Here is a 20,486-nt window from a genome sequence, read left to right on the forward strand (position 1 = left end):
CTCAGTATCTTCAGTTATTTTTGAAAGTGTTAATTAAAGGAATATTTTCTCTGTTCTTAAAGACACGCTGAGACAGTGGTTCACAATAATACAGAGTTAGTTTTCTTCTCACTTGACTTAAATCTGACCTAAATGCTGACAGGCAAATTGCTACGTAAACTCTTTTGACCATTGCTCCTTCAGTGAATTGCAGTTCTGATGCTCTTGAGTCTGATGAAAATCATCTGCTTCCTAGTCTCAGTAAAATCTTTGTCCTCCTCTTTTGTGCAAACTGAAGTATTCACAGAGGACTTACATGATGATCGGGATGTTTGTTGTATCCATAGAGTACGTTACTTATATTTAAATGGAGGTTATAGTTTGCCTCGTATTCTTTTCTCACAGAGCATGGTCAGTAACAGTGTCATTCTTTCGAGAAGAAAACTTTCACCCTCTCTATTTCCAAGGCCATTAGACCATTCTTGAAACATGCACTCCATTTTTTGTGTCATTTCTTTATGAGGAGTAATCAAATACGTAGTGCCTATATCCCTAAAGAGGTATTGTGCTTATTCTTCCCCTGTAAGCGGAAAGGTTGGGCCGCAAGTCAACAAAGAGCCACGACTATTTTATTTATCCAGGCAGAGGTTGCCTGGAGAGGTTGAGGAGTCCCCGTCCTTGAAGATCTTCACAAGCTGCCTGGACGTGGTCCTGGGCAGCCTGCTCTGGGTGGCCCTGTTTAAACAAGATGGTTGGACCAGATGGTCTCCAGAGGTCCCTTCCCACCTCGGCCATCCCGTGATTTGTTGAGGAAGTGGACAGTGATTTTGTTTCTATCACTGTCCATGCTGAGAAGAAAAAAATTGAACTTTTAGCAATCACATCAAATGATTTCAGTGTGATGGTTAAGTCAAAAAGTGAGTTTTGAATCTACAGCTATTTGAATGGTTTTTGATTCTTTCAGTTAAGTGACGCGAAAGAACAGAACAAGAAGTTAGAAGATCGAGCAAGAAGCATGCAAGCTCAGTTAAATGATTCAAAGGTAAGGTTTCTTCTTCCAGGTACCTTCTTCCTTTATAGTTAACAAGTGAAATATAATTCATTGTTACGTTTTATTGTAGCAGAAGCATGCATTGGTAATGACACAGAAGTCTAATGATTCAGGACAAGTGGTGCGCTCACGTAAACGTGGTATGGAGAAAAATGAGACAGGAGCATCAAAAAGTGATAAGGTAAGGACTGGGCAAGGTGAAAGATCTGTTTGAAAGACTTTAGGCAGTAGAACGTTATGTATCTGCTAGAAATTAGAAAATGCTAGAAATTAGAAAAATAAAATAATTTTTATTGATTTTTTTTAGTGAGTTAATTACAGTAGGAATAGGTAGACACTATATTGGGAGAAACAGTCAACTGAAAGAATAAAGTATGTTGCTAAAAATGTCTTTTGAATTTTATATTGTGTATGTACATGTTTTTTGCTTATTTAGCTATGTTTTCTTCTTCCTCTCATGTTATCTCTCAACTATGAATTAAAATTATATTCTGCCTGCACTGTAACTGTTTTCTTCTGCTGTGTCAGAGCAAATCTTAAACTTATTCTGGTTACTGCTACAGTACAACACTGTCCTTTATGAATAAAACCAGCTGAAATGTAGTTAGAGAAGTCAGATAACAAATTTTAATTTGATAAGCCAGAGATGATTGTACTGCTGTTATACTTTGGGGAAATGGTCTTTAATGTGGGAAAGGATAAATGCAGTGTTCATATATAGTTCCAAAAGGATCACCTTGTTTTCCTTAAAATACCTTCTTGCATCACTTAATGAAATACTTTCTGTCTCCATGTTATTCCAGTCAGTAGCAAGTCCTCTGCTAGTACTCTGCCAACATTTCCCGACTGGTAATGACTTTCTCCCGCTAGAGGCTAAACTGAAATGAGAGAGAGATATTCACACCATTCTACTTGATCTATATCAGATGCCTTAAAACTGTACTGTCTCTATATAGCCAACATATTTCTCTGTGTACGTAGGTTTTAGCGTACTTTAGTCGCAAGTGATATATGAGCAGCATCAGTAGTTATAATTCTGAGTGAAGAGAAGAACAGTTGTCTGAAGGTAGATACAAGAAGACCTGTGAAGGTTTTAAAGAGCTGTTTGTGCAGCCTGTCTTCAGGAACCTGTGGATACCTTTCACAGAGTTTTTCTGTACAGTTGTAGTAGAGGGACAGAATGACAATGTCATGAAGTCTTTATTCTTCTAACGGTGCTACTTACACAGTTAAAATTTAGCATAAGTAGATTGTATGAAATAAAGCAAAGGAGTGTATCACATGTATCAAAATGAGGATTTCCACATGCACAGATCATTAAGCCATTGAGGGAGGATGCACAAGCCATTGAGGGAGTATGTAGATACAGGAAAAAAAGGGAGAAAGGTGTCAGGGGAGCAGGACCTCAACTTTCAATAGGGAAGGAATGTGTTAAGATAGATGGTTCAAATCCATAAAAGTGATTTTAAAGATGTCTTTAGAAAAAACACAAGTGGCTTTAAAAGTGTCACACAGGTTAGAGAAGTGTTGAAAAGCCAGGAGCAGTTAGTGGTTATCTGTAAAAACTTGTGGAGGTCAAGTGGAGTCAACTAGAAAAATCTGATGCCGTTCTTTTCAAATGGGAAAGAGTTACACAGCCATCAACTTAATGTTGGTTCTCAGCTAAATAAATAAATATATGTCCTGGCAAGCTATGAACAAACCATGCGAAGTGCCATGCCAAAAACACTGCAGTAAATGGCAACGAGCTTGTGTTAATCCTAAATTGTCAAATCAGTGTGATTTCCATTAGGACAAGGTAACAGGCATGGCTAGTAGAGGAGTACTAGTTATATGTATGTCTAGACTTTGCTGTATTGTTTCTGGTACAGTTTTACGTGGCGTTTTCATAATCATATTAGAAAAGTATGACAGCTGAAATAAGGTTGGTGGTAAGGTGTAGTGAGACAGTGTTTCACAGCTGAAGGAATGTACATAGTAGATTCTGGAATAGTCTCTTTTGGGTCCAGTATTGGGTGTTTTCAGTGAGAAGTGTGATGGTGAGAAAGAGCACGCTTGTTAAACTTGAAGCGAATAGCAAGCGAGGGAGAATTTCAAGCATGCTGAAAAAGAAGGTTAGGATTAAAATTGATCTTGACAAATTGAAGAGGTAGTAGGTCTGAGAAAAGCGCAATGCTTCAGAGGCAAGAGTGTGCAGTATTGCATTTGAACAGAAATATCATCTGTACACATGCAGGGTGATGAACAAATGCAGGGACACGTGAACATGCCAATCTTTGGCTACATAAAAGGCTGCCACAAAGAGAAAGAAAGTAATCTTTTTTTTTTCCATGTCTGTGATAGAAGTAGTGGCAGGGTAAGTATGAGGAAAAACTAGATTAAAACAAAAGCAGTCAACCACTGGGTCAGAGAGGTCAGTAAGACTGGTGCTTCCAGTATTTGCAGGTCTTCAGAACAGACTAGACAAACATTTGGCAGGAATGAAGTGATACAGTTGATTATGATATGGATGGTACCCGATTTAATAATGGAATTGGATGGTTTAGACATCCTGGCACCACCTACAGCAACCCAGTGGCCTGTGAAATTATTGCCAAATCCCTGAAGCACTGTGAAATTATTGTCAAACCCCGAATATGCAAGCCTTATAAAGCATTGTGTAACGTAGTTTGGAGAAATTGAGAATCTTAATTCAAATTTTTTCTCGCAAAACCTTTCACTTGTAATTCTGCTGTCCCTGACTGTTTTGAAAGTTTATGGTCAGTTTCAAGCCACCTTGCTCCTGCTCCATCCCAAGCTGAGCAAGCCTTTCCTAGGCTTGGTTAACTCTAAAGGTTCGGCCTTTTCAATGGAAGTAGTTGAGCTGTCCGCTTGGAGCCTATCTGTAGCATTTTTCTTTGTTGATGAGATCGTTTCTATATTTACCACTAAAGTCCTTTTTGCAGCATGATAACAGTCTGAGAGCGAGGCTTAAGAAAATGTAGTGGATGGCTGAATTGTTAGTGCAAAAGACAGCACTTCTAAACAAAGTGCTATTTTCACATAGAAGTTTCTCACAGTTTCTGAGAAAAGGAACGTTATTTTCTGAAAACATTTGTTTTATACTCAGCTTCAAAGCCTCAGTGTTGTTTTTTTTTCAGAATCTGCTGGCATATATTTAATTATATTACAAATTTCCAGTGAGGGGGAGAAAAGACACATTCCTTGGTTTCTTTTTCAAGACGCACAGGTTTTTGACTGTTACAAGTAATTGTCATTTCAGTTTTCCTTTGTTGCTGTTTTTTGTCTGTTTTTGCTTATAATTTAATGGTATGTCCTGGTATTAAATTATATTATTAAATTATGTTATAAAATATTATATTAAAAGATAACTATGTTGAGTTTCACAAGGTTTTTTTTTTTTTTCCAATTCAATGAAATGTAACAAGTATTGGATACATTCCTGGACATTGCAGGACAGGTGTTTAAGTACAGGTGAACTAAAGCGTCTTAACTATCAGCAGTGAATGGTTAGAATATTTGAAAGATTCAAGAAAGAGAGAATTGGGCATGTTTGTGGTTAAAATGGATGCTAAGAAGAAAAGCTAAGTGTAAACAAAAGCTTTGACATTTGTTTTCATTCACAGTTCTTTCCCACATGTGACTTAACTGAGGAATGTACAATTGAGAAGATCTAGGTATTTTCTGGAAAAAAAATAAGATCCATAGGCTGTACGCCGTGGCTCCCATTTTCTTTCTATTTCTTCTTACTACGTGGTGTGGATGTTGCTTTCTTCACTACTGGTTGTATGTGCAGATTGGACCATGCAGAATTACAAATTTGATCTTTGGAAGTTTGTCCTGTTATTTTAACAGGAAAATGGAACTTAGTTGAGAATTATTTCTAAAAGATTATTTCTAAAAGCTCTTGTTAATCATGCTTTAACATTTGATATTTCTATAGCAACCTGATACCGAAATGAACCGAATGAAAGAAACCTTGAGAGGAGTGGCTGAGGAAAATAGTAAACTGAAGTCATCATTTAAGTCTGTGATGGATGAGAATGATTCCCTAAAAAAACAGGCAAGATTAATTATTTCCTGTTATTAGTAGCTTTAGAAGTTACAGTCAACAATTTTAAACGTTTGAACAAGTTGTTTGCAAAATTGCTGATTTTGTTTCTGTAAGACAAGAATTGTGTGAATGGTTGTAATTACTTTCTGCTTCATTTTCTAGCACGTGAAATTTAGTCTCTCAGATCTTTTCCAGTATTAAAGAAATTAGAGTTAGTCCTCTGACCCTGTAGCAACGGGTGATTTTAGGAAAGACTAACCATATCCTCTGAAGCAAACTGAGATTGGATAGAGAGAAAGTATTTTATAATGGAAGCCACCCTGTGCTGAATTGCTCTGCTGATTCTATTAAATAAAAAGTAGTATGTGTATTTCTAATTCCATGATTACTCAGTATCTTCAGTTATTTTTGAAAGTGTTAATTAAAGGAATATTTTCTCTGTTCTTAAAGACACGCTGAGACAGTGGTTCACAATAATACAGAGTTAAAGTTTTCTTCTCACTTGACTTAAATCTGACCTAAATGCTGACAGGCAAATTGCTACGTAAACTCTTTTGACCATTGCTCCTTCAGTGAATTGCAGTTCTGATGCTCTTGAGTCTGATGAAAATCATCTGCTTCCTAGTCTCAGTAAAATCTTTGTCCTCCTCTTTTGTGCAAACTGAAGTATTCACAGAGGACTTACATGATGATCGGGATGTTTGTTGTATCCATAGAGTACGTTACTTATATTTAAATGGAGGTTATAGTTTGCCTCGTATTCTTTTCTCACAGAGCATGGTCAGTAACAGTGTCATTCTTTCGAGAAGAAAACTTTCACCCTCTCTATTTCCAAGGCCATTAGACCATTCTTGAAACATGCACTCCATTTTTTGTGTCATTTCTTTGTGAGAAGTAATCAAATATGTAGTGCCTATATCCCTAAAGAGGTATTGTGCTTATTCTTCCCCTGTAAGCGGAAAGGTTGGGCCGCAAGTCAACAAAGAGCCACGACTATTTTATTTATCCAGGCAGAGGTTGCCTGGAGAGGTTGAGGAGTCCCCGTCCTTGAAGATCTTCACAAGCTGCCTGGACGTGGTCCTGGGCAGCCTGCTCTGGGTGGCCCTGTTTAAACAAGATGGTTGGACCAGATGGTCTCCAGAGGTCCCTTCCCACCTCGGCCATCCCGTGATTTGTTGAGGAAGTGGACAGTGATTTTGTTTCTATCACTGTCCATGCTGAGAAGAAAAAAATTGAACTTTTAGCAATCACATCAAATGATTTCAGTGTGATGGTTAAGTCAAAAAGTGAGTTTTGAATCTACAGCTATTTGAATGGTTTTTGATTCTTTCAGTTAAGTGACGCGAAAGAACAGAACAAGAAGTTAGAAGATCGAGCAAGAAGCATGCAAGCTCAGTTAAATGATTCAAAGGTAAGGTTTCTTCTTCCAGGTACCTTCTTCCTTTATAGTTAACAAGTGAAATATAATTCATTGTTACGTTTTATTGTAGCAGAAGCATGCATTGGTAATGACACAGAAGTCTAATGATTCAGGACAAGTGGTGCGCTCACGTAAACGTGGTATGGAGAAAAATGAGACAGGAGCATCAAAAAGTGATAAGGTAAGGACTGGGCAAGGTGAAAGATCTGTTTGAAAGACTTTAGGCAGTAGAACGTTATGTATCTGCTAGAAATTAGAAAATGCTAGAAATTAGAAAAATAAAATAATTTTTATTGATTTTTTTTAGTGAGTTAATTACAGTAGGAATAGGTAGACACTATATTGGGAGAAACAGTCAACTGAAAGAATAAAGTATGTTGCTAAAAATGTCTTTTGAATTTTATATTGTGTATGTACATGTTTTTTGCTTATTTAGCTATGTTTTCTTCTTCCTCTCATGTTATCTCTCAACTATGAATTAAAATTATATTCTGCCTGCACTGTAACTGTTTTCTTCTGCTGTGTCAGAGCAAATCTTAAACTTATTCTGGTTACTGCTACAGTACAACACTGTCCTTTATGAATAAAACCAGCTGAAATGTAGTTAGAGAAGTCAGATAACAAATTTTAATTTGATAAGCCAGAGATGATTGTACTGCTGTTATACTTTGGGGAAATGGTCTTTAATGTGGGAAAGGATAAATGCAGTGTTCATATATAGTTCCAAAAGGATCACCTTGTTTTCCTTAAAATACCTTCTTGCATCACTTAATGAAATACTTTCTGTCTCCATGTTATTCCAGTCAGTAGCAAGTCCTCTGCTAGTACTCTGCCAACATTTCCCGACTGGTAATGACTTTCTCCCGCTAGAGGCTAAACTGAAATGAGAGAGAGATATTCACACCATTCTACTTGATCTATATCAGATGCCTTAAAACTGTACTGTCTCTATATAGCCAACATATTTCTCTGTGTACGTAGGTTTTAGCGTACTTTAGTCGCAAGTGATATATGAGCAGCATCAGTAGTTATAATTCTGAGTGAAGAGAAGAACAGTTGTCTGAAGGTAGATACAAGAAGACCTGTGAAGGTTTTAAAGAGCTGTTTGTGCAGCCTGTCTTCAGGAACCTGTGGATACCTTTCACAGAGTTTTTCTGTACAGTTGTAGTAGAGGGACAGAATGACAATGTCATGAAGTCTTTATTCTTCTAACGGTGCTACTTACACAGTTAAAATTTAGCATAAGTAGATTGTATGAAATAAAGCAAAGGAGTGTATCACATGTATCAAAATGAGGATTTCCACATGCACAGATCATTAAGCCATTGAGGGAGGATGCACAAGCCATTGAGGGAGTATGTAGATACAGGAAAAAAAGGGAGAAAGGTGTCAGGGGAGCAGGACCTCAACTTTCAATAGGGAAGGAATGTGTTAAGATAGATGGTTCAAATCCATAAAAGTGATTTTAAAGATGTCTTTAGAAAAAACACAAGTGGCTTTAAAAGTGTCACACAGGTTAGAGAAGTGTTGAAAAGCCAGGAGCAGTTAGTGGTTATCTGTAAAAACTTGTGGAGGTCAAGTGGAGTCAACTAGAAAAATCTGATGCCGTTCTTTTCAAATGGGAAAGAGTTACACAGCCATCAACTTAATGTTGGTTCTCAGCTAAATAAATAAATATATGTCCTGGCAAGCTATGAACAAACCATGCGAAGTGCCATGCCAAAAACACTGCAGTAAATGGCAACGAGCTTGTGTTAATCCTAAATTGTCAAATCAGTGTGATTTCCATTAGGACAAGGTAACAGGCATGGCTAGTAGAGGAGTACTAGTTATATGTATGTCTAGACTTTGCTGTATTGTTTCTGGTACAGTTTTACGTGGCGTTTTCATAATCATATTAGAAAAGTATGACAGCTGAAATAAGGTTGGTGGTAAGGTGTAGTGAGACAGTGTTTCACAGCTGAAGGAATGTACATAGTAGATTCTGGAATAGTCTCTTTTGGGTCCAGTATTGGGTGTTTTCAGTGAGAAGTGTGATGGTGAGAAAGAGCACGCTTGTTAAACTTGAAGCGAATAGCAAGCGAGGGAGAATTTCAAGCATGCTGAAAAAGAAGGTTAGGATTAAAATTGATCTTGACAAATTGAAGAGGTAGTAGGTCTGAGAAAAGCGCAATGCTTCAGAGGCAAGAGTGTGCAGTATTGCATTTGAACAGAAATATCATCTGTACACATGCAGGGTGATGAACAAATGCAGGGACACGTGAACATGCCAATCTTTGGCTACATAAAAGGCTGCCACAAAGAGAAAGAAAGTAATCTTTTTTTTTTCCATGTCTGTGATAGAAGTAGTGGCAGGGTAAGTATGAGGAAAAACTAGATTAAAACAAAAGCAGTCAACCACTGGGTCAGAGAGGTCAGTAAGACTGGTGCTTCCAGTATTTGCAGGTCTTCAGAACAGACTAGACAAACATTTGGCAGGAATGAAGTGATACAGTTGATTATGATATGGATGGTACCCGATTTAATAATGGAATTGGATGGTTTAGACATCCTGGCACCACCTACAGCAACCCAGTGGCCTGTGAAATTATTGCCAAATCCCTGAAGCACTGTGAAATTATTGTCAAACCCCGAATATGCAAGCCTTATAAAGCATTGTGTAACGTAGTTTGGAGAAATTGAGAATCTTAACTCAAATTTTTTCTCGCAAAACCTTTCACTTGTAATTCTGCTGTCCCTGACTGTTTTGAAAGTTTATGGTCAGTTTCAAGCCACCTTGCTCCTGCTCCATCCCAAGCTGAGCAAGCCTTTCCTAGGCTTGGTTAACTCTAAAGGTTCGGCCTTTTCAATGGAAGTAGTTGAGCTGTCCGCTTGGAGCCTATATGTAGCATTTTTGTTTGTCGATGAGATCGTTTCTATATTTACCACTAAAGTCCTTTTTGCAGCATGATAACAGTCTGAGAGCGAGGCTTAAGAAAATGTAGTGGATGGCTGAATTGTTAGTGCAAAAGACAGCACTTCTGAACAAGGCGCTATTTTCACATAGAAGATTCTCACAGTTTCTGAGAAAAGGAACGTTATTTTCTGAAAACATTTGTTTTATACTCAGCTTCAAAGCCTCAGTGTTGGTTTTTTTTTTCAGAATCTGCTGGCATATATTTAATTATATTACAAATTTCCAGTGAGGGGGAGAAAAGACACATTCCTTGGTTTCTTTTTCAAGACGCACAGGTTTTTGACTGTTACAAGTAATTGTCATTTCAGTTTTCCTTTGTTGCTGTTTTTTGTCTGTTTTTGCTTATAATTTAATGGTATGTCCTGGTATTAAATTATATTATTAAATTGTTATAAAATATTATATTAAAAGATAACTATGTTGAGTTTCACAAGGGTTTTTTTTTTTTCCAATTCAATGAAATGTAACAAGTATTGGATACATTCCTGGACATTGCAGGACAGGTGTTTAAGTACAGGTGAACTAAAGCGTCTTAACTATCAGCAGTGAATGGTTAGAATATTTGAAAGATTCAAGAAAGAGAGAATTGGGCATGTTTGTGGTTAAAATGGATGCTAAGAAGAAAAGCTAAGTGTAAACAAAAGCTTTGACATTTGTTTTCATTCACAGTTCTTTCCCACATGTGACTTAACTGAGGAATGTACAATTGAGAAGATCTAGGTATTTTCTGGAAAAAAATAAGATCCATAGGCTGTACGCCGTGGCTCCCATTTTCTTTCTATTTCTTCTTAATACGTGGTGTGGATGTTGCTTTCTTCACTACTGGTTGTATGTGCAGATTGGACCATGCAGAATTACAAATTTGATCTTTGGAAGTTTGTCCTGTTATTTTAACAGGAAAATGGAACTTAGTTGAGAATTATTTCTAAAATACGCTCTTGTTAATCATGCTTTAACATTTGATATTTCTATAGCAACCTGATACCGAAATGAACCGAATGAAAGAAACCTTGAGAGGAGTGGCTGAGGAAAATAGTAAACTGAAGTCATCATTTAAGTCTGTGATGGATGAGAATGATTCCCTTAAAAAACAGGCAAGATTAATTATTTCCTGTTATTAGTAGCTTTAGAAGTTACAGTCAACAATTTTAAACGTTTGAACAAGTTGTTTGCAAAATTGCTGATTTTGTTTCTGTAAGACAAGAATTGTGTGAATGGTTGTAATTACTTTCTGCTTCATTTTCTAGCACGTGAAATTTAGTCTCTCAGATCTTTTCCAGTATTAAAGAAATTAGAGTTAGTCCCCTGACCCTGTAGCAACAGGTGATTTTAGGAAAGACTAACCATATCCTTTGAAGCAAACTGAGATTGGATAGAGAGAAAGTATTTTATAATGGAAGCTACCCTGTGCTGAATTGCTCTGCTGATTCTATTAAATAAAAAGTAGTATGTGTATTTCTAATTCCATGATTACTTAGTATCTTCAGTTATTTTTGAAAGTGTTAATTAAAGGAATATTTTCTCTGTTCTTAAAGACACGCTGAGACAGTGGTTCACAATAATACAGAGTTAAAGTTTTCTTCTCACTTGACTTAAATCTGACCTAAATGCTGACAGGCAAATTGCTACGTAAACTCTTTTGACCATTGCTCCTTCAGTGAATTGCAGTTCTGATGCTCTTGAGTCTGATGAAAATCATCTGCTTCCTAGTCTCAGTAAAATCTTTGTCCTTCTCTTTTGTGCAAACTGAAGTATTCACAGAGGACTTACATGATGATCGGGATGTTTGTTGTATCCATAGAGTACGTTACTTATATTTAAATGGAGGTTATAGTTTGCCTCGTATTCTTTTCTCACAGAGCATGGTCAGTGACAGTGTCATTCTTGCGAGAAGAAAACTTTCACCCTCTCTATTTCCAAGGCCATTAGACCATTCTTGAAACATGCACTCCATTTTTTGTGTCATTTCTTTATGAGAAGTAATCAAATACGTAGTGCCTATATCCCTAAAGAGGTATTGTGCTTATTCTTCCCCTGTAAGCGGAAAGGTTGGGCCGCAAGTCAACAAAGAGCCACGACTATTTTATTTATCCAGGCAGAGGTTGCCTGGAGAGGTTGAGGAGTCCCCGTCCTTGAAGATCTTCACAAGCTGCCTGGACGTGGTCCTGGGCAGCCTGCTCTGGGTGGCCCCGTTTAAACAAGATGGTTGGACCAGATGGTCTCCAGAGGTCCCTTCCCACCTCGGCCATCCCGTGATTTGTTGAGGAAGTGGACAGTGATTTTGTTTCTATCACTGTCCATGCTGAGAAGAAAAAAATTGAACTTTTAGCAATCACATCAAATGATTTCAATGTGATGGTTAAGTCAAAAAGTGAGTTTTGAATCTACAGCTATTTGAATGGTTTTTGATTCTTTCAGTTAAGTGGCATGTACGAATACAACAAGAAGTTAGAAGATCATGCAAGAAGCATGCAAGCTCAGTTAAATGATTTACAGGTAAGGTTTCTTCTTCCAGGTACCTTCTTCCTTTATAGTTAACAAGTGAAATATAATTCATTGTTACATTTTATTGTAGCAGAAGCATGCATTGGTAATGGCACAGATGTCCAATGTGTCAGGAGGAGTGGTGTACCAACGTAAACGTGGTAACGAGGAAAAAGAGACAGCAATATCAAAAAGTGCTAAGGTAAGAATTGGGCAAGGTGAAAGATCTGTTTGAAAGACTTTAGGCAGTAGAACGTTATGTATCTGCTAGAAATTAGAAAATGCTAGAAATTAGAAAAATAAAATTTTTATTGTTTTTTTTAGTGAGTTAATTACAGTAGGAATAGGTAGACACTATATTGGGAGACACAGATAGTCAACTGAAAGAATAAAGTATGTTGCTAAAAATGTCTTTTGAATTTTATATTGTGTATGTATATGTTTTTTGCTTATTTAGCTATGTTTTCTTCTTCCTCTCATGTTATCTCTCAACTATGAATTAAAATTATATTCTGCCTGCACTGTAACTGTTTTCTTCTGCTGTGTCAGAGCAAATCTTAAACTTATTCTGGTTACTGCTACAGTACAACACTGTCTTTTATGAATAAAACCAGCTGAAATGTAGTTAGAGAAGTCAGATAACAAATTTTAATTTGATAAGCCAGAGATGATTGTACTGCTGTTATACTTTGGGGAAATGGTCTTTAATGTGGGAAAGAATAAATGCAGTGTTCATATATAGTTCCAAAAGGATCACCTTGTTTTCCTTAAAATACCTTCTTGCATCACTTAATGAAATACTTTCTGTCTCCATGTTATTCCAGTCAGTAGCAAGTCCTCTGCTAGCACTCTGCCAACATTTCCCGACTGGTAATGACTTTCTCCCGCTAGAGGCTAAACTGAAATGAGAAAGAGAGATATTCACGCCATTCTACTTGATCTATATCAGATGCCTTAAAACTGTACTGTCTCTATATAGCCAACATATTTCTCTGTGTACGTAGGTTTTAGCGTACTTTAGTCGCAAGTGATATATGAGCAGCATCAGTAGTTATAATTCTGAGTGAAGAGAAGAACAGTTGTCTGAAGGTAGATACAAGAAGACCTGTGAAGGTTTTAAAGAGCTGTTTGTGCAGCCTGTCTTCAGGAACCTCTGGATACCTTTCACAGAGTTTTTCTGTACAGTTGTAGTAGAGGGACAGAATGACAATGTCATGAAGTCTTTATTCTTCTAACGGTGCTACTTACACAGTTAAAATTTAGCATAAGTAGATTGTATGAAATAAAGCAAAGGAGTGTATCACATGTATCAAAATGAGGATTTCCACATGCACAGATCATTAAGCCATTGAGGGAGGATGCACAAGCCATTGAGGGAGTATGTAGATACAGGAAAAAAAGGGAGAAAGGTGTCAGGGGAGCAGGACCTCAACTTTCAATAGGGAAGGAATGTGTTAAGATAGATGGTTCAAATCCATAAAAGTGATTTTAAAGATGTCTTTAGAAAAAACACAAGTGGCTTTAAAAGTGTCACACAGGTTAGAGAAGTGTTGAAAAGCCAGGAGCAGTTAGTGGTTATCTGTAAAAACTTGTGGAGGTCAAGTGGAGTCAACTAGAAAAATCTGATGCCGTTCTTTTCAAATGGGAAAGAGTTACACAGCCATCAACTTAATGTTGGTTCTCAGCTAAATAAATAAATATATGTCCTGGCAAGCTATGAACAAACCATGCGAAGTGCCATGCCAAAAACACTGCAGTAAATGGCAACGAGCTTGTGTTAATCCTAAATTGTCAAATCAGTGTGATTTCCATTAGGACAAGGTAACAGGCATGGCTAGTAGAGGAGTACTAGTTATATGTATGTCTAGACTTTGCTGTATTGTTTCTGGTACAGTTTTACGTGGCGTTTTCATAATCATATTAGAAAAGTATGACAGCTGAAGTAAGGTTGGTGGTAAGGTGTAGTGAGACAGTGTTTCACAGCTGAAGGAATGTACATAGTAGATTCTGGAATAGTCTCTTTTGGGTCCAGTATTGGGTGTTTTCAATGAGAAGTGTGATGGTGAGAAAGAGCACGCTTGTTAAACTTGAAGCGAATAGCAAGCGAGGGAGAATTTCAAGCATGCTGAAAGAGAAGGTTAGGATTAAAATTGATCTTGACAAACTGAAGAGGTAGTAGGTCTGAGAAAAGCGCAATGCTTCAGAGGCAAGAGTGTGCAGTATTGCATTTGAACAGAAATATCATCTGTACACATGCAGGGTGATGAACAAATGCAGGGACACGTGAACATGCCAATCTTTGGCTACATAAAAGGCTGCCACAAAGAGAAAGAAAGTAATCTTTTTTTTTTCCATGTCTGTGATAGAAGTAGTGGCAGGGTAAGTATGAGGAAAAACTAGATTAAAACAAAAGCAGTCAACCACTGGGTCAGAGAGGTCAGTAAGACTGGTGCTTCCAGTATTTGCAGGTCTTCAGAACAGACTAGACAAACATTTGGCAGGAATGAAGTGATACAGTTGATTATGATATGGATGGTACCCGATTTAATAATGGAATTGGATGGTTTAGACATCCTGGCACCACCTACAGCAACCCAGTGGCCTGTGAAATTATTGCCAAATCCCTGAAGCACTGTGAAATTATTGTCAAACCCCGAATATGCAAGCCTTATAAAGCATTGTGTAACGTAGTTTGGAGAAATTGAGAATCTTAATTCAAATTTTTTCTCGCAAAACCTTTCACTTGTAATTCTGCTGTCCCTGACTGTTTTGAAAGTTTATGGTCAGTTTCAAGCCACCTTGCTCCTGCTCCATCCCAAGCTGAGCAAGCCTTTCCTAGGCTTGGTTAACTCTAAAGGTTCGGCCTTTTCAATGGAAGTAGTTGAGCAGTCCGCTTGGAGCCTATCTGTAGCATTTTTGTTTGTCGATGAGATCGTTTCTATATTTACCACTAAAGTCCTTTTTGCAGCATGATAACAGTCTGAGAGCGAGGCTTAAGAAAATGTAGTGGATGGCTGAATTGTTAGTGCAAAAGACAGCACTTCTGAACAAAGCGCTATTTTCACATAGAAGTTTCTCACAGTTTCTGAGAAAAGGAACGTTATTTTCTGAAAACATTTGTTTTATACTCAGCTTCAAAGCCTCAGTGTTGGTTTTTTTCAGAATCTGCTGGCATATATTTAATTATATTATAAATTCCCAGTGAGGGGGAGAAAAGACACATTCCTTGGTTTCTTTTTCAAGACGCACAGGTTTTTGACTGTTACAAGTAATTGTCATTTCAGTTTTCCTTTGTTGCTGTTTTTTGTCTGTTTTTGCTTATAATTTAATAGTATGTCCTGGTATTAAATTATATTATTATAATATAAAATATTATATTAAAAGATAACTATGTTGAGTTTCACAAGGGTTTTTTTTTTCCAATTCAATGAAATGTAACAAGTATTGGATACATTCCTGGACATTGCAGGACAGGTGTTTAAGTACAGGTGAACTAAAGTGTCTTAACTATCATCAGTGAATGGTTAGAATATTTGAAAGATTCAAGAAAGAGAGAATTGGGCATGTTTGTGGTTAAAATGGATGCTAAGAAGAAAAGCTAAGTGTAAACAAAAGCTTTGACATTTGTTTTCATTCACAGTTCTTTCCCACATGTGACTTAACTGAGGAATGTACAATTGAGAAGATCTAGGTATTTTCTGGAAAAAAATAAGATCCATAGGCTGTACGCCATGGCTCCCGTTTTCTTTCTATTTCTTCTTAATACGTGGTGTGGATGTTGCTTTCTTCACTACTGGTTGTATGTGCAGATTGGACCATGCAGAATTACAAATTTGATCATTGGAAGTTTGTCCTATTATTTTAACAGTAAAATGGAACTTAGTTGAGAATTATTTCTAAAATACGCTCTTGTTAATCATGCTTTAACATTTGATATTTCTATAGCTTTATAGGACAGAAATGAACCGAATGAGAGACGCCTTGAGAGGAGTGGCTCAGGAAAATAGTAGACTGAAGTCATCATTTACCTGTGTGATGGTGGAGAATGATTTCCTAAAAAATCAGGCAAGATTAATTATTTCCTGTTATTAGTAGCTTTAGAAGTTACAGTCAACAATTTTAAACGTTTGAACAAGTTGTTTGCAAAATTGCTGATTTTGTTTCTGTAAGACAAGAATTGTGTGAATGGTTGTAATTACTTTCTGCTTCATTTTCTAGCACGTGAAATTTAGTCTCTCAGATCTTTTCCAGTATTAAAGAAATTAGAGTTAGTCCTCTGACCCTGTAGCAACAGGTGATTTTAGGAAAGACTAACCATATCCTCTGAAGCAAACTGAGATTGGATAGAGAGAAAGTATTTTATAATGGAAGCCACCCTGTGCTGAATTGCTCTGCTGATTCTATTAAATAAAAAGTAGCGTGTGTATGTCTAATTCCATGATTACTCAGTATCTTCAGTTATTTTTGAAAGTGTTAATTAAAGGAATATTTTCTCTGTTCTTAAAGACACGCTGAGACAGTGGTTCACAATAATACAGAGTTAAAGTTTTCTTCTCACTTGACTTAAATCTGACCTAAATGCTGACAGGCAAATTGCTACGTAAACTCTTTTGACCATTGCTCCTTCAGTGAATTGCAGTTCTGATGCTCTTGAGTCTGATGAAAATCATCTGCTTCCTAGTCTCAGTAAAATCTTTGTCCTTCTCTTTTGTGCAAACTGAAGTATTCACAGAGGACTTACATGATGATCGGGATGTTTGTTGTATCCATAGAGTACGTTACTTATATTTAAATGGAGGTTATAGTTTGCCTCGTATTCTTTTCTCACAGAGCATGGTCAGTGACAGTGTCATTCTTGCGAGAAGAAAACTTTCACCCTCTCTATTTCCAAGGCCATTAGACCATTCTTGAAACATGCACTCCATTTTTGTGTCATTTCTTAATGAGAAGTAATCAAATACGTAGTGCCTATATCCCTAAAGAGGTATTGTGCTTATTCTTCCCCTGTAAGCGGAAAGGTTGGGCCGCAAGTCAACAAAGAGCCACGACTATTTTATTTATCCAGGCAGAGGTTGCCTGGAGAGGTTGAGGAGTCCCCGTCCTTGAAGATCTTCACAAGCTGCCTGGACGTGGTCCTGGGCAGCCTGCTCTGGGTGGCCCCGTTTAAACAAGATGGTTGGACCAGATGGTCTCCAGAGGTCCCTTCCCACCTCGGCCATCCCGTGATTTGTTGAGGAAGTGGACAGTGATTTTGTTTCTATCACTGTCCGTGCTGAGAAGAAAAAAATTGAACTTTTAATCATTTAGCAATCACATCAAATGATTTCAATGTGATGGTTAAGTCAAAAAGTGAGTTTTGAATCTACAGCTATTTGAATGGTTTTTGATTCTTTCAGTTAAGAGGCATGTACGAATACAACAAGAAGTTAGAAGATCATGCAAGAAGCATGCAAGCTCAGTTAAATGATTTACAGGTAAGGTTTCTTCTTCCAGGTACCTTCTTCCTTTATAGTTAACAAGTGAAATATAATTCATTGTTACATTTTATTGTAGCAGAAGCATGCATTGGTAATGGCACAGATGTCCAATGTGTCAGGAGGAGTGGTGTACCAACGTAAACGTGGTAACGAGGAAAAACAGACAGCAATATCAAAAAGTGCTAAGGTAAGGACTGGGCAAGGTGAAAGATCTGTTTGAAAGACTTTAGGCAGTAGAACGTTATGTATCTGCTAGAAATTAGAAAATGCTAGAAATTAGAAAAATAAAATTTTTATTGTTTTTTTTTAGTGAGTTAATTACAGTAGGAATAGGTAGACACTATATTGGGAGAAACAGATAGTCAACTGAAAGAATAAAGTATGTTGCTAAAAATGTCTTTTGAATTTTATATTGTGTATGTATGTTTTTTGCTTATTTAGCTGTTTTCTTCTTCCTCTCATGTTATCTCTCAACTATGAATTAAAATTATATTCTGCCTGCACTGTAACTGTTTTCTTCTGCTGTGTCAGAGCAAATCTTAAACTTATTCTGGTTACTGCTACAGTACAACACTGTCCTTTATGAATAAAACCAGCTGAAATGTAGTTAGAGAAGTCAGATAACAAATTTTAATTTGATAAGCCAGAGATGATTGTACTGCTGTTATACTTTGGGGAAATGGTCTTTAATGTGGGAAAGAATAAATGCAGCGTTCATATATAGTTCCAAAAGGATCACCTTGTTTTCCTTAAAATACCTTCTTGCATCACTTAATGAAATACTTTCTGTCTCCATGTTATTCCAGTCAGTAGCAAGTCCTCTGCTAGCACTCTGCCAACATTTCCCGACTGGTAATGACTTTCTCCCGCTAGAGGCTAAACTGAAATGAGAAAGAGAGATATTCACGCCATTCTACTTGATCTATATCAGATGCCTTAAAACTGTACTGTCTCTATATAGCCAACATATTTCTCTGTGTACGTAGGTTTTAGCGTACTTTAGTCGCAAGTGATATATGAGCAGCATCAGTAGTTATAATTCTGAGTGAAGAGAAGAACAGTTGTCTGAAGGTAGATACAAGAAGACCTGTGAAGGTTTTAAAGAGCTGTTTGTGCAGCCTGTCTTCAGGAACCTCTGGATACCTTTCACAGAGTTTTTCTGTACAGTTGTAGTAGAGGGACAGAATGACAATGTCATGAAGTCTTTATTCTTCTAACGGTGCTACTTACACAGTTAAAATTTAGCATAAGTAGATTGTATGAAATAAAGCAAAGGAGTGTATCACATGTATCAAAATGAGGATTTCCACATGCACAGATCATTAAGCCATTGAGGGAGGATGCACAAGCCATTGAGGGAGTATGTAGATACAGGAAAAAAAGGGAGAAAGGTGTCAGGGGAGCAGGACCTCAACTTTCAATAGGGAAGGAATGTGTTAAGATAGATGGTTCAAATCCATAAAAGTGATTTTAAAGATGTCTTTAGAAAAAACACAAGTGGCTTTAAAAGTGTCACACAGGTTAGAGAAGTGTTGAAAAGCCAGGAGCAGTTAGTGGTTATCTGTAAAAACTTGTGGAGGTCAAGTGGAGTCAACTAGAAAAATCTGATGCCGTTCTTTTCAAATGGGAAAGAGTTACACAGCCATCAACTTAATGTTGGTTCTCAGCTAAATAAATAAATATATGTCCTGGCAAGCTATGAACAAACCATGCGAAGTGCCATGCCAAAAACACTGCAGTAAATGGCAACGAGCTTGTGTTAATCCTAAATTGTCAAATCAGTGTGATTTCCATTAGGACAAGGTAACAGGCATGGCTAGTAGAGGAGTACTAGTTATATGTATGTCTAGACTTTGCTGTATTGTTTCTGGTACAGTTTTACGTGGCGTTTTCATAATCATATTAGAAAAGTATGACAGCTGAAATAAGGTTGGTGGTAAGGTGTAGTGAGACAGTGTTTCACAGCTGAAGGAATGTACATAGTAGATTCTGGAATAGTCTCTTTTGGGTCCAGTATTGGGTGTTTTCAGTGAGAAGTGTGATGGTGAGAAAGAGCACGCTTGTTAAACTTGAAGCGAATAGCAAGCGAGGGAGAATTTCAAGCATGCTGAAAAAGAAGGTTAGGATTAAAATTGATCTTGACAAATTGAAGAGGTAGTAGGTCTGAGAAAAGCGCAATGCTTCAGAGGCAAGAGTGTGCAGTATTGCATTTGAACAGAAATATCATCTGTACACATGCAGGGTGATGAACAAATGCAGGGACACGTGAACATGCCAATCTTTGGCTACATAAAAGGCTGCCACAAAGAGAAAGAAAGTAATCTTTTTTTTTTCCATGTCTGTGATAGAAGTAGTGGCAGGGTAAGTATGAGGAAAAACTAGATTAAAACAAAAGCAGTCAACCACTGGGTCAGAGAGGTCAGTAAGACTGGTGCTTCCAGTTTTGCAGGTCTTCAGAACAGGCTAGACAAACATTTGGCAGGAATGAAGTGATACAGTTGATTATGATATGGATGGTACCCGATTTAATAATGGAATTGGAAGGTTTAGACATCCTGGCACCACCTACAGCAACCCAGTGGCCTGTGAAATTATTGCCAAATCCCTGAAGCACTGTGAAATTATTGTCAAACCCCGAATATGCAAGCCTTATAAAGCATTGTGTAACGTAGTTTGGAGAAATTGAGAATCTTAATTCAAATTTTTTCTCGCAAAACCTTTCACTTGTAATTCTGCTGTCCCTGACTGTTTTGAAAGTTTATGGTCAGTTTCAAGCCACCTTGCTCCTGCTCCATCCCAAGCTGAGCAAGCCTTTCCTAGGCTTGGTTAACTCTAAAGGTTCGGCCTTTTCAATGGAAGTAGTTGAGCTGTCCGCTTGGAGCCTATCTGTAGCATTTTTCTTTGTTGATGAGATCGTTTCTATATTTACCACTAAAGTCCTTTTTGCAGCATGATAACAGTCTGAGAGCGAGGCTTAAGAAAATGTAGTGGATGGCTGAATTGTTAGTGCAAAAGACAGCACTTCTAAACAAAGTGCTATTTTCACATAGAAGTTTCTCACAGTT

General features: G+C 37.3%; 1 protein-coding gene and 1 long non-coding RNA gene across 7 annotated transcripts in view; both read left to right on the forward strand.

Annotated features, from left to right (window-relative positions):
- Nucleotides 1-921: 921 nt before the first annotated feature.
- Nucleotides 922-5,098, forward strand: LOC136787826 (uncharacterized). Its single transcript, XR_010826937.1, has 3 exons — nt 922-1,021; nt 1,101-1,211; nt 4,974-5,098. It is a non-coding gene; the product is annotated as an uncharacterized lncRNA (long non-coding RNA).
- A 1,300-nt stretch (nt 5,099-6,398) lies between these two features.
- LOC136787711 (coiled-coil domain-containing protein 138-like) overlaps nt 6,399-20,486 on the forward strand; it is a 35,566-nt gene continuing 21,478 nt past the window's right edge. For all 6 annotated transcript variants that reach the window (XR_010826930.1, XR_010826931.1, XM_066985029.1 and 3 more), the window contains exons 1-7: nt 6,399-6,495; nt 6,575-6,685; nt 10,435-10,554; nt 11,879-11,956; nt 12,036-12,146; nt 15,890-16,009; nt 17,341-17,418. Coding sequence is in view for 4 of the 6 variants with exons in the window: in XM_066985029.1 (XP_066841130.1) it covers nt 6,469-6,495; nt 6,575-6,685; nt 10,435-10,554; nt 11,879-11,956; nt 12,036-12,146; nt 15,890-16,009; nt 17,341-17,418 (645 nt within the window). In the remaining 2 variants the exon portion in view is untranslated. The remainder of the gene's footprint in view (nt 6,496-6,574; nt 6,686-10,434; nt 10,555-11,878; nt 11,957-12,035; nt 12,147-15,889; nt 16,010-17,340; nt 17,419-20,486) is intronic.

The sequence above is a fragment of the Anser cygnoides genome, chromosome 1, assembly GCF_040182565.1.
Source record: "Anser cygnoides isolate HZ-2024a breed goose chromosome 1, Taihu_goose_T2T_genome, whole genome shotgun sequence".
In the NCBI taxonomy this organism is placed as follows: Eukaryota; Metazoa; Chordata; class Aves; order Anseriformes; family Anatidae; genus Anser; species Anser cygnoides.